At 38.7% G+C, this 16,792-nt stretch overlaps 3 protein-coding genes across 3 annotated transcripts; 2 read left to right on the plus strand and 1 right to left on the minus strand.

Moving 5' to 3' along the window:
- Window positions 1-2,343: 2,343 nt before the first annotated feature.
- On the plus strand, window positions 2,344-6,637 carry LOC124137475. Its single transcript, XM_048388217.1, has 6 exons — window positions 2,344-2,516; window positions 3,367-3,565; window positions 3,738-3,866; window positions 4,139-4,294; window positions 4,989-5,180; window positions 5,602-6,637. Exons 1-6 carry the CDS (start codon window positions 2,344-2,346, stop codon window positions 6,250-6,252), a joined length of 1,500 nt encoding a protein of 499 aa, XP_048244174.1. The 3' UTR covers window positions 6,253-6,637.
- Window positions 6,638-7,337: 700 nt separating this feature from the next.
- LOC124143980 lies at window positions 7,338-10,556 on the minus strand. Its single transcript, XM_046513177.2, has 2 exons — window positions 10,268-10,556; window positions 7,338-9,520 (listed from the first exon to the last, which is right to left on the minus strand). The coding sequence occupies exons 1-2, from the start codon at window positions 10,488-10,490 to the stop codon at window positions 8,394-8,396; spliced, it is 1,350 nt and encodes a 449-aa protein (XP_046369133.2). The 5' UTR covers window positions 10,491-10,556; the 3' UTR covers window positions 7,338-8,393.
- A 1,235-nt stretch (window positions 10,557-11,791) lies between these two features.
- Window positions 11,792-16,550, plus strand: LOC124133692 (zinc finger E-box-binding homeobox 2-like). The gene is made up of 2 exons (XM_046498163.2): window positions 11,792-11,999; window positions 14,872-16,550. Exon 2 carries the CDS (start codon window positions 14,897-14,899, stop codon window positions 15,908-15,910), a length of 1,014 nt encoding a protein of 337 aa, XP_046354119.1. The 5' UTR covers window positions 11,792-11,999; window positions 14,872-14,896; the 3' UTR covers window positions 15,911-16,550.
- The last annotated feature ends 242 nt before the right edge of the window (window positions 16,551-16,792 follow it).

A 16,792-nucleotide genomic window follows, 5' to 3' on the forward strand; every position in this document is an offset into this window, starting at 1 on the left:
TGGTATTACACGGGAGCTTGTTTAGTATTCTATATTTAATACACGTTATTGTATAATGTGGACAGAACACAATAATTGTTTTGCTATCAGGCGCTCATAAAAAAATACACTTGTTTAACCAGAAATGCCTACACGCAGTGGATATGATGCAAACAGGAATGGCGCAAAACGATGTTGCCTAACGTTTTAATGTTCATCGAAACACAATATCATCTCTTTTGTAGCCGTTATGTACAGCATGGCAACACTCGTAACTCGTCCACGTGTGACGTCACGTTAACAAGACCCATACTCGGTGGGTGCATCTACAGAACCGATAGCAAACTGCCACATCAACAGCTCTGACAATTTGGGGGTTGAGACTAATTAGTGGCAGAACGGTACGCAACCGGTTGAGGGAGCACAACATCCGTCCCCGCCGTCCAGCGATACGTCCAATTTTGCTTTCAGGTCACCGTCAGGCACGCCTTGCTTGATGTTGACAGCATTTACAGAAGACAAGACAGGGACAGTTGTTGTTGGTTTGTTGTTTAACGCCGCACTCAGCAATATTGCAGCTATATGACGGCGGTCTGTAACTAATCGAGTCTGGACCAGACAATCCAGTGATCAATATCATGAGCATCGATCCACGCTATTGGGATCGATGACATGCATATCAACCAAGACCTATTCTACCCCGTATCTTCACGGGTCCAGGGACAGTACAGTCCTTCCTGGTTATAATGTCATGTTTTTTATCAGAAGGGATTTCAGCAGAGCAAACTTCCCTGGTTATCGAGCCAGTGTTTTTCAGAGCAAACGTTCTAAAGCATTTGTTTCTAAATTTTGATAAAACACTGGCAATGTTGTTAATCTTTTGGAGATTGTTTTCAGAGCTATTCCCATAGGAACTCGTTATTGGTCAGTAAAAGTTACACTTAGATAAACATGTAATAAGACGGTTAACTTTCACCGAGAATATATCCTGAGACGTGAATAACTATTTCCATTTGCGTGTTTATCCTTTGTTTACATTGGTTTCCTACGTGTATGGCTGCACGTGCTGACGTCAAAGCCCTCTGGAGAGACAGCGATACTTTTGATGATAACGATATAGATCTATATATTGCCATGCACCTCACTGTTGCAGGTGTAGTACGATATCTATATAATTACGCAAAACAATATTCAAAACGCGCTGAAAGGCTTCCATTTGTCCAGCCTGCTCTGATTTCAGAATATAAACGCGTGTGTTTACAAACACGATAAATGTGATATGCAAATTAGCCTGTGTGTAGACTCGTTAAAAATTAAACAGACGAAAAACATATTCAATATCATGAATGGAGTGTGTGATATGTGACGAATGGTCACATGTCGCTGGCCTGTGACAGAGGTAGGCCTACCAGTCTGGCTGGCGCTTGGAACTCTGGTAAGGACAGTGATGCCAAGTCAGCCCCGCGCCGGAGTGTGCATACACACGAGGAGTATACAGTTCGTTATCTGGTTCTCCCTACGAGGCACGTCGTCAGCTTACTTTTCAATGCACATTATTGAGCATTAACTTCTCTGAAACATATCTTCAATTTTCGCCATTAAACCTATAAAGTGTTAAGGACAAGATAATGAGTGTATGCAGCACGAGAAGAAAAAGCGAGTGGGTTGAGAACATCTCGCCCGAAACGTCATTCGTCACCACTCGCCCCTTTCCGTAACCTGTAAGAAGACTCGTGCCCCTCTCATTGTCATTTTTGCGACCGGGTTCCGTTTTAGCGCAAACGGGCATACCTAAAATAATTGTCAACTCGTTGAGCAATGGTTCACATATTATTTCCCCATTTATTATATATATTTCAGATGCAATTTAAAGCACATTGGGACGTGCAGAATTATACAGTAAAATTGAACACATTTAAAAAGAAAATATATAGAGGTTATCAAGCGAGTGTGTTTGGGGATGGTAAATATCCTACATTAGGAATAAACATTGTATTTAGCGAGCCTTGGCAGTGGCGAAGCAACATTTACGCAAAACAACAATTGTTTTTTACTTGCATTTCGCGGAAATCCATCGGTCTGTCCGCTAGAGTAACTGCCCTTTGTCAAAGGGAAGCTACTCTAACCCTAATCTATGAGACGTCACGGCTACGTTCAGACGTTGTTGACAGTCGGTCTGTCCTGTCATAACGTCAAGTACAGTCAGATGCACACAGAGCGACAAAACGAAACAAGGTAACCATTCAAACATATTTCGGCCAAATCCAACTATTTTAATTTGAGGAAAAGGTTTCTAGTCGCAGAGGTCGACAAGCACAGATATGGCTACTGATCCCGCTTGGCTGGGCCTAGTGCCCTTGCAAAATGGCAAACACCGGTACACTAATCCGCCAGGTGGCGCGTCGGAATTTCCGTCCCGGAAGTGTTGCTAATGTAAACATGTCGCACAACAGCGGTCTGACAGTTGAGAAGTTGAAGACAGAGTTGCGATGCCGTGGAGCAACTACACGCGGGAAGAAGATCGATTTGATTGAAAGGTATGTAATTGTACCATAGACTTGCCAATTCTGTGTCAGTTTGCTTTGAATCTTCGAACAGTCTTTGATTTGTTCCACTAGTACGACTCGAGATTACCGCGGGAAATCCGAACTGAATGAAAATTGTTGTTATCGATAAAGGAAACGTCAGGGGTGTGCAAATTTCATTTTATTGAATGAAAACCCGTGCATGTTGGTGTAATCGTAAATAAAGCATGCTCAAATATATTTTACCCATTATGCTATGTCAGTCGTCTGCAGAGCATGAACTGGGGCCATAGTGACTAGGCCTACATGTATGCAAAAGCAAAGACCATATACCGGCAGTGGTGTATACATTGACTCAATGCATCAGACTAAAATATATCAAAATAAATAGTACCGTATATATTAACCTTTTGATACTTTAATTAATATCTCGAGTGAAAAAAATGAGAAGAAAGCTTCAGTTAGGATTTCCTAGCACAGCTAAGGTATCACAAGTACCATATGAGACTGCATGGGTAAAGTTATTTTTACAATCTACAGTCCTGGCAAAATAACCCTCATTCAAGTTATTTTGGGCATTGTCTAATGTTCTTATTTCTGGGGTTTGACATGACCTGTGACATTTTCATTCTAAATCTAAGATATAGTTGCAGTACTTTGAAAATGGAAATACCTTCTTACATGACTTCTGTTCCAAGGGTCTGGTTGCACAAAATATTTTTATTAATAGTAATCCAATGCATAGGTCAGCTTCATAGGTTTCCCCCACCCCACCCCACCCCACCCCGACTGAATTTAAAGTATTTTAAAATAAAAAAATGTTCTCCAAATATATACAGGTGTATTGTAAAATTTGTTTCAGATTGGAGTCCTATGACAGAAATAATAACTTCTGCCACTCAGAAGATGACATTAAGTTACCTGAGCCTATCCGATTTGAATCATGGCCAGTCACAGGTTTCAAGCAACTGATGCCACTACACAAAGACAGCTTACCGCCCTTGGCCTCTTCGGATGTCGAGGCGTATTTTAGGTACCGGTTAGCTGTAGATAATGAAGAGGTAAGTGTGCAATATATTTCTATGCGTTACTCAAATTTATTGAAATTATTACCAATAGTAACACTAACATTAACAGGTGTGTTTGATAATACATATCCTGTGAAACATACATGAGAAATCTTTTGAATAAATGAGATACTGAAATTAGCAAAATGAAATTATTTGCTTTCAGACTGGAGATTTGAAGGCTATTGAGAAGGGACATCAACTTTTGGAATCCAATCATGTCCTGGCTTGCAGTGTTGTCATTCATCACCATGCCTACTTCAGTGGTCTAGTCAGTGCTGCTATGAAGAAAAAGGTGTGTTACCTTAGAAACAGATTGGTCATAAGTTCCATTCTCAACCACATATTGAATTGTCAGTGATTAATGATTTTAAATTAGTGAGTAATCATTCACAGTTTTGCCATTCATGATTGTACATTTAGGTCTGTAATAAGAAATATTTCACCTTTGTGTAAATAATGTGTCAGTTATACCAAACATTGTCACTTGCAGGAATAATTCATTATATGTTATCATGATGATACTTAGATAACTCTGTATTACAAGTTTTGATTTCCTTGACTTAGGTATCCTACAGTCTTCGCATCATAATAGCAGAATGTGGTGAAGTGGTGAACACACACTGTGAGTGCCCAGCTGGTAAAGGCCCCCATGGAACCTGCAAACACCTCGCTTCCGTCCTCCTCATGTTGTCACAGTTCAAGTCTACAGGTGTGATTGCTGTGAGGCGATCCTGCACAGACAGACTGCAGACATTCCACAGGCCACAAAAGGAATATTCAGGTACCTTACCATGTTTACTGTGTAGTAAATATATTGGTATTCAAAGTGCTTATACAGCATGTTAGAATGAATTAATTATCAAGTTTTTTTGTGTCAATTGTTTTCTTAAAATGAGGAAATTTTTATATGGTTTGAAAAAATAGATATTCTGTTCAGCTGCAGACATTAAAATAAATTAAGTACCCCTTGGTTATATGTTCATATTTATTAGAATTAAATATACAGAGTGATTAATTATTCCATGACATATGAAACTGATCTTTCTGCTAATGTATTCAGTGGGCATTGCTCGTATAGCTTAGCCATAACTACTTAAAAGCCTCACAAGCTATTTCTGCAGTGTGTGATCACCCTTTCAATTGTTTCCCCCGTGACAGGTTTGGCATATACCCCAAATTATGAATTGTCTGAAATTATGACAATTTCACTTCCTGTATTTATCAAAGAGAAAATACTGCTTATTTGCTGTTTCTACATTCAAATATTATATACTGAAGTGTCCCAGTATTAGTAATATATTTTCAGCCAAAAAATTATTCCTCTTTTTTTTTTTTGCCTCTTAATAGATTCACCGAAGAAAGCAGACTCATTCAAGTGTGGGGCGAAGCGACCAACCATGTTTGATGACCCAAGACCGGCAAATACAGAAATAGTGCATCTTACAGGGACCATGTGCGAAACATCACCATCAACTACTGCTCTTCAGCATCTAAGGATATCACGATCAGATACCTGTTTGAAAGAGCCAGTCTGTCATCTGCAGTAAGAGATCATGACTATTTGGACAAGCCCTTCACAGAATACTGGGTGGAGAGAGCCTTGAAGGTATTTTACACTCATGTTTTCCGTAATGAAGAAATCTTCAATCCTGAGTTTTATGCATTCTCACAAATCACTATATTAAGTTATTATATTTTAGGCTTTCAATAGCTACTGCTTATTGCATTCAAATAAATAATTCACTTTTTTCTAAAAAAAATGCCTGCTATTATTCATTTCATGGTTAGTTCATTTCTTACTGCAGAAGACACAATATCTTCAGACGTTGCAGTGTAGTAGTTGATGGTTAGGTTGAATTGCATGCAAATGGATTTCTTCTGGTCCCTTGGAGCTAGATACGATATGGTTAAACTGCTTTAGCCATGTTATCTGATTGAATTGTTTTGTTCTGATTTGTAAAGGAGTTTCAAGAATTTTATTGATAAGGTTTTTGTTTATTTATTTTTATTCTGTCTATCTTTGACAGATTACAGATGACCAGGCTGCAGACTTAGAGTCAAAGACAAGAAAGCAGGCCAAGTGTAGCTTGTGGCATGAGGAGAGGAGATGGAGGCTTACCGCATCTCAGTTTGGGACAATTTGCAAATGTACTACAAGGAGAAACAAAACTAAATTATGTGAACAAATTGTCTCTGGAAGAAAACTTGTTTGTAACTCTGTGAGGCATGGGTTACAGCAGGAACCCAAAGCTATTGCCAAACTTGAAATAGCCTGTAATGTTCATGTTCATAGTTGTGGAATGTTTGTCGACTCTGAACTCCCTTTCCTTGCAGCAACACCAGACGGTGTCATTGATTCTAACACCATTGTTGAGGTTAAATGTCCTTACAGTGCCAGAAATGAGGTCATTGCTCCTGGGAAACTCTTTCCTTATCTTTGTGAGAGAAATGGCCTCATGCAACTGAAAGAAAACAATAATTACTACTTTCAAGTGCAGGGTCAGATGTATCTATCAAAGCGAAAATACTGCTTATTTGCTGTTTGTACGTTTAAAGACTTCTTTGTTCAGAAAATATCACTCAATGAGGAATACTGTACAGGAAGTTTGATTCCCAGACTGTCATTATTCTTTGAGTCTTTCCTCAAGCCTTACATTGCTACTCACTGCATTTGTTAAGATTCATGAACAGACATCCTTTTGGGGATTAATACATCCATGTGAAGACTGTGTATCTAAAAAGTACTAAGAGTCTTTTGAAACTTACTTTTGCCTCACTTTTCAAAAATTATTTGAAAGCAGTGACTTTTCACAGTTAAGGAATATAAATTTCTTCTTTTCAACTATTAAAATCTGGTGATGAGAATGATACAAATGAGTACCGCTAGGTATATCCCTGATTGACACCATGTGTAAAGTACTTACTTCTATTCTTAGCTGTAGCCTACAGCAGTTTGATGAAGATTATAACATAATTGACAAGGCCCAGGCTGTTATCATGGTGTAAATCATGGTGTAACATTTATACTAAGTTATCCTATAATAATTAGATCCACATCAAGTGCTTTTATGAGTTACCATGGTGTAATATTTATATATCATTTCATATAATAGTTTAGCAAGTAATACTTATCATCAGGTAAAATGCATATATAAATATTACACCATGGTAACTCATAAAAGCACTTGATGTGGATCTAATTATTATAGGAAAACTTAGTATAAATGTTACACCATGATACTGTATTCAGACCCAACCAGTTCAATATATATGCATATACTACTGTCTTTTTGTGTACTTTTCTGAAGCTTTTGACACTGTTTGATTCTTTTATATCACTTGTAACCCTGAAGTATATTGGAATAAGGGGTAGGCCTAATGGAGAAACTGTAGGCCCAAACATGTTAGCTGAAGCAGTGAGATATACTCTTGCAATATAAAATTACAAAATACAACCAGTCATCCAGAAGCTATGACTGCTATCACACCCGAGTTCCCAGAGACTCAGTGGTTATAGATGGTGATACATTTATCAAGGAAATTATCAGCTTGTAAAACATCTTTGAACAAATCTGTCATCTATGGGTATAGGGACTGATGTCTATTTCGAACACTGACCTTGGGAATGTGGTGGAGCTCCTTTGCAGGGAAATTACATGACTGAATGTCTGTCTGACAACCGTGTGATGGTGTTGTACTATTGCATTCATTGTTAAAGTGGTAAGAGAGAGAGATCCTAAGCACAGATCAACCAACAATGTGAGACATTCAATGGTATTTTTTCATTATGTATTCAATGGTATTTTTTCATTACCGTTACCCGGTATGTAATATCATGGCCCTTCATGGGTACAGTGCTATGTACATATATTCATCATTTCAATTGTTAAAACACAATAAAGTTGTTATATTTGAACATTTCTCACACATTCCAGTTGTACTTTCAAGTTTAAGTTTGCATTCAGAATTCAGCCCAAAGTACGGTTACATGTTTGTCGCTAAAAATTGATCCACAATCTATAAACATTTCTACATAAATATGCTTACTTTGTGTGCATAATCCACAAACATCCTTGTACTATAACAACCACGTTATCTGTACTTGTGTTAACAGACAATGATCTCATGTGTACACTTAAACTGTCTGAACTTGTGAATAACCCCACATACCTGGTCCATAACCAATGACTGGCACAATCATTCTGTCAACAATAAACACAACTCTTAAAGATATGTTTGCAGTATATATAAATGTGAGCAAAATATTCATGGCTATACAGGTTGTTGTGCTAATGTATTTCTAACCAAACCCCATTAAGACTTTGGGGTGTCAAATATCCACAAGCACTTGTATGCTGATACAATTTAAAGTATTTCACCTTTGAACCACCATTTTTCCATTTGTTTGAAAAGTCCTCCTCTGCAAAATACAATCATAATTGTTTCATCTAAATTTACATTCATAACATATTTGCCACAAAAGCTTGCTACATCTGATTTCTGCAATTTGACAATAGCGTCACTTGCATTCACAATGCCATCAGCAAACATCAATGTTCTAATTTTATCAACTAACTCATTCACAAACATACCTTTGCAGTTTCCGGATTGTATTAGTTGAACAAGATCATTAAGGAACAGAGTAAACAGTAATCATACAGCAGTGAGCCGTGTCTAATACCCACCATACAGTCACAGTAGACAATCACACCTGTCTACTAGCAGTAAACTGTTGTACTTTCAATGCTATGAACAGACCTCACACTAGGACATACAAACATACATGAATGTGTGAAGTATGTTTAGAATGGCCATTTGTTCATGCAAGTCGGTTGACAATGCTTGGGCGAAAGTTTGACAACATATAGCAAATTCGAACAATTCTAGAGCCTAGTGGAACTTTTGATGGATGAAGCTCCCTCTTAAGAATTTTGTAAGTTTTGCCAAGTCCAATAACACGCTCAATATGAATTCTCTTGGATGATACTCTGCGGTCGTGGACTACCTCTTGGGGTTCAAGCTGACTTCGACCCTTGAGCATTGTTGGAGTGTTGACTTTTACATCTGAAGATGAAAATATGTCCTGCACCATAATGCCTCTGTCCGCCATAATACTGTCTCCTGCACAAAACACACCTGGCATGCACAACTCTGACCTCTCAATAATCTGCCTGTCACTTGTTGATCCACCATAACTGTCACTGACATAGGTAACAAGACCTTGAGGAGAACAACCAATCATAGTTTTCAGAGTGTTCCTGTTCTTGTACCTTGAGAAAGTGGCCCTCTGGTAATCTACATTGCCTGGCTTACAAATCGGGGTCTCAGTTGCATCTAGAATGACCCTTGTTGATGGGAAGCGCTCCTTGAAGTTTTCTGGCATTGTATCTTGAACGGTGTCATGTGATGCCCATATGTTTAGCTCAGTCAGTTGGAAGTACAAAAAGTTTGTCCATGTGAGAATTAATGTTGATACAGTACTTTCACTGATATGAAACAACATGGAAAGGTCAAAATCATCTCTTGCCTGTCTGAATTTTAACAAAGTCATAAAAAGCTGATCTTCTGGTGGTATCAAAGAACACTGATATGAAAGATGATTGACAGAGGGGCCAAGTACATGAAAGAAATACATAAAATGATCATAATTGTCAAAACCAGTGTAATACAAAACTGCTTTGTCATTATCAGTTATGTGATGAATCGAGAATCTGGAGTTCGATTCAAACAACAAGCTGCACTGTATGGCCACATCTTCTGTATGATCAACAGCATATGACTGACAAATAATTTCATCGCATCCTGGTGAACAAATTTCAACCTCACTTCCCAGATCAGGAACATCTTCCACATCTATAACATAGTGTCTAGGTTTCCTTGGTTCATTCACTTTCTTAAAGGAGAACACTGTTGGTATTGCACCCCTCTTCAATCGTCTTTTCTTTCCTGAAAATAAAATATATAGAATTATTTCAAAATATCGTCAATTAAGGTTTTATCGTAATAAGGAATTTAGTTATTGTTCACATAATAACAATAAACATGGTAAATTCATGAACAAATATTAGCAATGAGGACATAAGCAAATTATTCCAAAACATTGAGCAGAATTTTAAAAAAGGTGTTTATTTTAGTTGGGACAAATTTACGGTAATGAAATAATATTATTATTATTAAGATAACTTCATTTAATAGTATAGAACTCTATAATAGTAATAGAACTATATTTGGTCTACTCCTAAATAGATAGAACATCCACTTCAACAGTTTTTTTGCATATAAGCCTACTCAAGACTGGCATAACTTCAGGGTGGGAATAATTTAAATAGATTCTAATTATGTAAAATTTAATTAAACACGTAAAAAAGAATTGACTGAAAGTCCTTCATAGCAATACATATAATTAATATTAGGACCAAAAATATTATTTATTTCAGTAAAATGCGGCACAGAGGACGACTGACATATTTAAATTTTTTTCTGCCAATATTTGGGTGAGCCCAATATTGTGCACCCAGATAAAAAAAAAACATACCGTGACTAATACACTATATTCATGATTGATTTACATATCAAAATTACTGAATATTGTATTGCATTTGGTAGGTCACCAATACCAGATTCTGAGGTAAAGGACAAAAATAACATCAGTCCGTTCATTCGGTAACTAACTTCGTTGCTAATGACGCTTACCAGTGTCCGATGGCTTGTAGTCGCTGTCAAGGAAGTGATTACGACAAACCACTGAGTGTGGACTTGGTTTCCATAATTTCTTGGATGCCGGATCCTCTCTTCTAATCGCCACACGCCATTTTATGCAAATATCCGGATCTTGAGGAAAACCGTGGCCGTCAGAACGACTGTCACATTGCGGTACGCAACAGCGCGAAGGCATTTTGTATGTAAACAATAGCATACGGAGCTAGCAACAAGGACGGAAATTCCGCAGCGCCCCCTGGGCCGCTGTTTCGTACCGGTGTTTGCCATTGTTTCGAAATTTATATCTCAAAAGTTGCCAAAAGTTATAAAATGCCTTAGCTACATCACAGTTAGACACTGATTTTCAGTATGTTTGACTGTTCTTTTGATAATGAAAGCAATTATCCCTTTAGTTTATCCAGATTCACGATGGTTAATTCTGACTCGATCGCCGAATGACAAGGGCGACGCCATGTTTGTAAACACTGAAAGTAGTCCCTACTTGGTCTTTGATATTTGCATCTCTATCCGCATATCTATCAGATATCGTCTTTATCCGTTGGCTTTATCCTGCCGAGAAACCTACCCATTATATGAAAAATACATTTCTTGGGTATATTTTTAGATGCAAGATATATGTAAAATCAAAAATTATTTCTGATGGATTCATTGACGAACAACTTGAAATCATTCTGATTGGTTTGTCGTATTTTCGCACATAACATTCATCGATAGGGGTACGAGTCGCTATTCGGCATGTCCCGGAATAACACGAGATGGTCACGAATGCCGAAACGTAAACTACAGCAGACCATTCCACACTCAAGGGCACTCAGCACAACACCACTGCCACGGCCTAATTTGCATATCACGTGACCGGACTTTTCTCTTGTTTGCAAACAAACGCGCTTTTTCAGAAATCAGTATAGAACGGACTAATGCAAGTATTTAAGGGGCGCTTTACATATATAGATATGCTACTACAACTGCGACAGTGAGTTGCATGACAATATATATTTATACATCAAAGTGACCGTACCGCTAGCTCTCCGTAGGGCTTCGATGACAGCACGTGGAGCCGTACAACCAATGTAAACATAGGATAACTACGCAAAAACAAGTCGATTTTCACGTATTAGGATACTTTCTTAATGAAATGCAAACATTCTTTGACATTTGTTTATGAAAATGTGTAGACTTGTCAAACATGAAACGCATGAAAAGCATATGCAATATCTTGAATGGACTGTGGAAGATGTGACGAATCGTCACGTGGCGCTGACCTGTGGCAGAGGTACTATGCTGCCTGGCTGCCGGTCGCATGGAACTCTGGGTAGAAGAGTGAGACAATTCGTGACCAAGTCTTCTTGCAGGTTACGGAAAGGGGTGTGACGAATGACAGCAGACGTCGAGTCGTGATCTAAAAATAGCAACCAATAGAAACGCACATAACATAGCCATTATCAAGCTCCTTCCCAGCGCGTGACACCTCGTTACACTCTCGGTAACATAGTATAGAGAGCTCCGCGAACGAACTATCGCTGTGAGGAGCATGAGCCATTATGTCAATCGTTCACAGCCATTGTGTCTGCACCGGCTCTAATGATACGATAGAGTAGACGGAGCCCAGCTTGTGCAGTTCGTTGATAGTGGATGCATGACTTCTTGGCCTCATCACTCATTTTTCTGCTTCTCACGACTTTCTGAAAGCCGCTGAGCTTGCTAGGTATGTTTATTTAATGTATATCTCATTAGCGATGTGTGCTTTGTGTTATTGTTTGTATTTTAAAGGGGCTCTGACCTCTGACGATTCTTGAGTGCTTCGCCTTCGGGGCGAGATGGTGCCTTGGCAGGGCGTATTGTCACATTGAACAACAAAAACGAGATATAGTTTTGTCTTGGAATTAATAATGAAATTTAGCCATCTTTGTGGGTCGCATGGGTAATTTTGATAAGTCACTTGCTTGGTATTCGGCAATTAACGTTTATACTATTTGACGTATATGGTGTTGATAAGATAGATCTACATGTATATGAATGAACAACTTCTTTTTTGCAATAACGAGTGTCGTTTGGGTGCAGGTTCTGACACTGTTATCAAGCAAGTGATGTGCAGTGTCCTGATGAGAGGCATGTACACAAATATGAGATAGTGTGTGACTGTTGGACGTGGTTACATTGGACTGGACAAGCCTTCTTATACCACACCCCAATCAATTCAAATTACAAACAGTCAAACACTAGCCCATACTTGTAAGTATAGGATAATACCTCTCATCCAGACTCTTAACATCACTTGCTTGACAAGATAACTTTGATCCAGAGGATCAACATGATGCAAAGAAATGTTGTAGCACACCTACCTATTGATACATCTACCTATATACTGTCATGAAGCTGAATGTGTAACCCAGATGATAAAACAAATTGTAATTTGCATTTGGTACCTTTAGAATCAGGAAGGGGAATATGGTACATTTCAGTTTCAAAATGTATGTAATAGAAAAGTAGAAAACAATCATGAAAACAAAACAAGTACCGTATTTGACGTAATAAGGGCCCAGGGCGCTCTCAAAATTAGAAATAGGGGGCTCTTATTAGAATATTATTTTGGTGGAAAAAACATGGTTGAAAGATAAATTTCGTGGTTTATGCTGACAGCCTGAAATGTTTATATAAGACAGATATATTTGTCAAGAATTTAATTGCCCATAATTAAGGGTTCATATTGCACACGAGTGCGTATTATACGCGAATAAATAAGTCTTGTGTATATTGATCAATCGGAATGGGTGCTAATTGGGATTGTTCACTAGCCAATATATTAGCAAATATCGCTGTGGGCGCTTTTTAGAGCGGGGCACTTATTACGTCGAATACGGTAATATATGTCAAAGGCCAATATTTGGCCCTAAGTCTGCAACAAATGTCAGAAAGAATTCCCAAATTTGAATTAAAAAATTTCCATTTCATGTCAATATAGTTATACCTGTAACCATGGTAACTAATGTTATGGCTTTGTAGAGGTAACTTGTATATCACTGACAACAGGGCCAATGAGGTGGGAGAGGCATTAATGCTTAGTTTTACATCATCATACTAAACATGCTAAATGCAATGTTAAAATATCTTGAACTCAGGAAAATAAAAACTTTACAGAAATTCCCAATTTTAAACCAAATATTGTTTTTTTCCTAATTTGGCTGCTATGGTTAGTTAAGAATCCTTTTGGGGGGGTCACGACTTACCGCAACTAGTCTGCTTGTAAAGCTTGTAGACTATGTGCACGAGGTGGCTATATTTTGGCATGTCAATCAGTGACACAGTCTGACCCTAAAAAGGCTCACAACAGTGTCGGTGATGTAGTGGTGACACCTTGGTTACTTATGTCAGGGACACAATAACGCAACCCACAAGTTCAGAGGTTATTGTGGTGTCTTTACATGGATAGATATGCATTTATTAAAAGCAACATCTGTGGCATCTTCCCGAGGAGAGGGCATCAGTTTGCTTATATATCGAAGTCTAGTTTCCAGCTTTGCCACATCAAGCCCACTTTCACACTCCGTCGCAGTGGTGACTCAGTATAACACCACTGCCACAGGCTAATTTGCATATCACGTGACCAGACTTTTCTCTTGTTTGTAAACAAACGCGCTTTTTCAGAAATCAGTATAGAACGGACTAATGCAAGTATTTGGGGGCGCTTTACATATTGTTTTGCATAACTATATAGATATGCTACTACAACTGCGACAGTGAGTTGCATGACAATATATATTTATGCATCAAAGTGACCGTGTCGCTAGCTCTCCGTTGGGCTTCGATGACAGCACGTGGAGCCGTAAACCAATGTAAACATATGATAACTACGCAAAAACAAGTAGATTTTTACGTATTTGCATACTTTCTCAATGAAAGTTAACCATTCTTTGACATTTGTTTATGAAAATGTGTAGACTTGTCAAACATGAAACGGATGAAAAGCATATGCAATATCTTGAATGGATACTATGCAGAGGTACTATGCTAGCTGGCTGCCGGCCGCATGGAACTCTGGGTAGGAGAGTGGCCCACTTTCAGAGAACATTTCATAAAATCAACATCTGGGTTCCGAAAACATGTCCATGCTATATAGCATTAAACCTCTTCTCCGTTATTGGCCCAGTTTATATCTGTGAAATACCGGTTAGCTCTGCAAAGCCCTAAACTTTGTTATCAGTTATAACATGAATTGGAAATTTTTATATTCCTTTTTGGGAATTTGTGATGACATTTGCTGAATATCGGCATCCAAGCAGGTCTCGATAAATCCCTGTACTAATCCTCAACTTTATGATGCATGTGAAGGTGTCAGAGTTACATTCTTATTGTACTACTGGTATTGAACTTTCTACATTCACATACTGAAGTCAATTAACCTGAAAATTAAGACAAATATATACGGGACATTGCCCAATGAGTCAATACTGGACCAAATTGACTTGTCTTTGCACTCTGAACATAGTTTATCATGAGTTCTTAATGTAAGACAATAGTGACATTTTGATTTTGATCTTGCTAAGGGATCAAATACTAAATCAACTTTTTCTCCACAGACCAGTTGAAAGAGACTGACTTGCAATGCCTCGACTCTCCAAAGAACAGAGGGAGGAAGTGAAGAAAATGCTGGATAAAGGCCTCTCTCAGTATAATATTTCCAAAATAATGAAAACGTCACGGAATACAATCCACCATTTGGCCCGCAGGTTGAAGTCAACAGGGTCGACTGATGACCTCCCACGCTCTGGGCGACCTCGGATCACCCCAAGCCGAGATCAGTCCTGGTTAGAATGTGCTGGCGAGGAAAGGCCATTTGTATGCACAGAGTGTGGAAAAACATTCAAACACTTCCACAATCTCAAGAACCATATGAAGACTCATGGGGACGAACGGCAATACCAGTGTGATCAGTGTGGTCGTGGTTTTATTAGTTCTGCTAATTTCAAACGACACATGCGTATTCATACCGGAGAGAAACCTTATATTTGTGAATACTGTGCCAGAGGTTTTGCTGACTTGTGTTCTATGAAGACACATATTCGTATTCACACAGGGGAACGTCCTCACAAGTGCCACCTGTGTGGCAAGGCCTGTACAACAGCTGGCAATCTCCATGCTCATATGAAAGTACACCGGGATAAGAAAGGCGGGGAGGTACCCCGGCCCTTATTAGTGAATCCCCCAAGATACAAATCTATCCCTGTCTTTCCACAGATGGAAATGTTGAAAGCTAAAAACCAACAAGCATTGAAAGAAGATTCCAAGGGTAGTGAAGCATTTGATGAGGATAAGATTGCCAAAGAAGAGGACGAATCTAATGAGGAAGGGCTTGGGGACCACCAACAAGAGGACAATCCCCAGATGCTCAGTGTTGATGTGTCTTCCAGCTCTGTATCCAAATTTCAAGAGGACCTGCCAGCTAAAATTGAGGTAAATCCTGATGGTTTTGAGGAGAATCCCTGCCCAAATAAACCTGTTGACATGGACTTTCAAAAGAGGTTCTGTGACACAATAGCAGCACCTTCGGAAGGGGAACCACCTATTCCTGTAATTCAAATCAAGAAAGAACCTGACTTTGAGGAAGAGAGAAACTGACCTGCCTGTTCCATGGAGTGCCCAACATAGCTGGGGTCATACGGGTCCAAGTCCAAGTCGCTAATATTCTGAGCAGTCTTGTAATTTCATGCTTGTGGGTTTCCAAGTGAGACATGACCTGCGTTACTGAGGATGTCCTTCACAGTTAAGCTGCTACAGCTTGATATTGCTGAGACTGCTCCTGATGAGCAGAAACTCAGTGGTTTGATGCTGGCTGCATTAAGCCAAAAGACTGTAACAGATTGTATTTATTGTTACTGTGGCTGGTGCAACATGTTTTGTCTATTCTTCATTCTATTAGAGTAGCACTAGGAATTCAGATGTTGATAAATTATTCATAGAATTTATCTGTTTTGTTTTGTATGCATTTAAGTTATGATCATGGAGATGAGATTTGCAAATTGCAAAAATAAGTATTTTATGATTTTTTATCATTAGTTGGTGCTCCACCGTTTATGGGGATGACTGAGATCCTGTTTAATGAGCATTATCAGACACTAGTGACCATGCTGACTTCCTAGTTGGTGGATATTTGTGATCAGAGTTTTGTTTTTGTACATGTTACATGAGCTGTGGTGTTTTTGCGACTGATATTGTGTATGTACATTGTTTTCATTGTGCAATAAAGTGAATCTGTAAATTCTTCGTTTGTTGATTATTTCAGTGGAGCCGAGTACCATTTGGATTTCCAAGTAGAGTTGGTCCCAATTTATGCAGCTGGTCCCCGTTTATGAATTGCCACAATGTTCTTGTATTTTTTGTTTGTCAGTTTTATGCTGCAATCAAATATGTCAGCTGTGTCACTGCTTTCTGTAAAATATCATGTCTCGGGCAGGGTAAACCAGGCGTTAATGACATGATGAATGTCCCAAACTGTCACAC

This window comes from Haliotis rufescens, unplaced genomic scaffold (assembly GCF_023055435.1).
Source record: "Haliotis rufescens isolate VD_foot unplaced genomic scaffold, xgHalRufe1.0.p SCAF_7, whole genome shotgun sequence".
Taxonomy (NCBI): domain Eukaryota; kingdom Metazoa; phylum Mollusca; class Gastropoda; order Lepetellida; family Haliotidae; genus Haliotis; species Haliotis rufescens.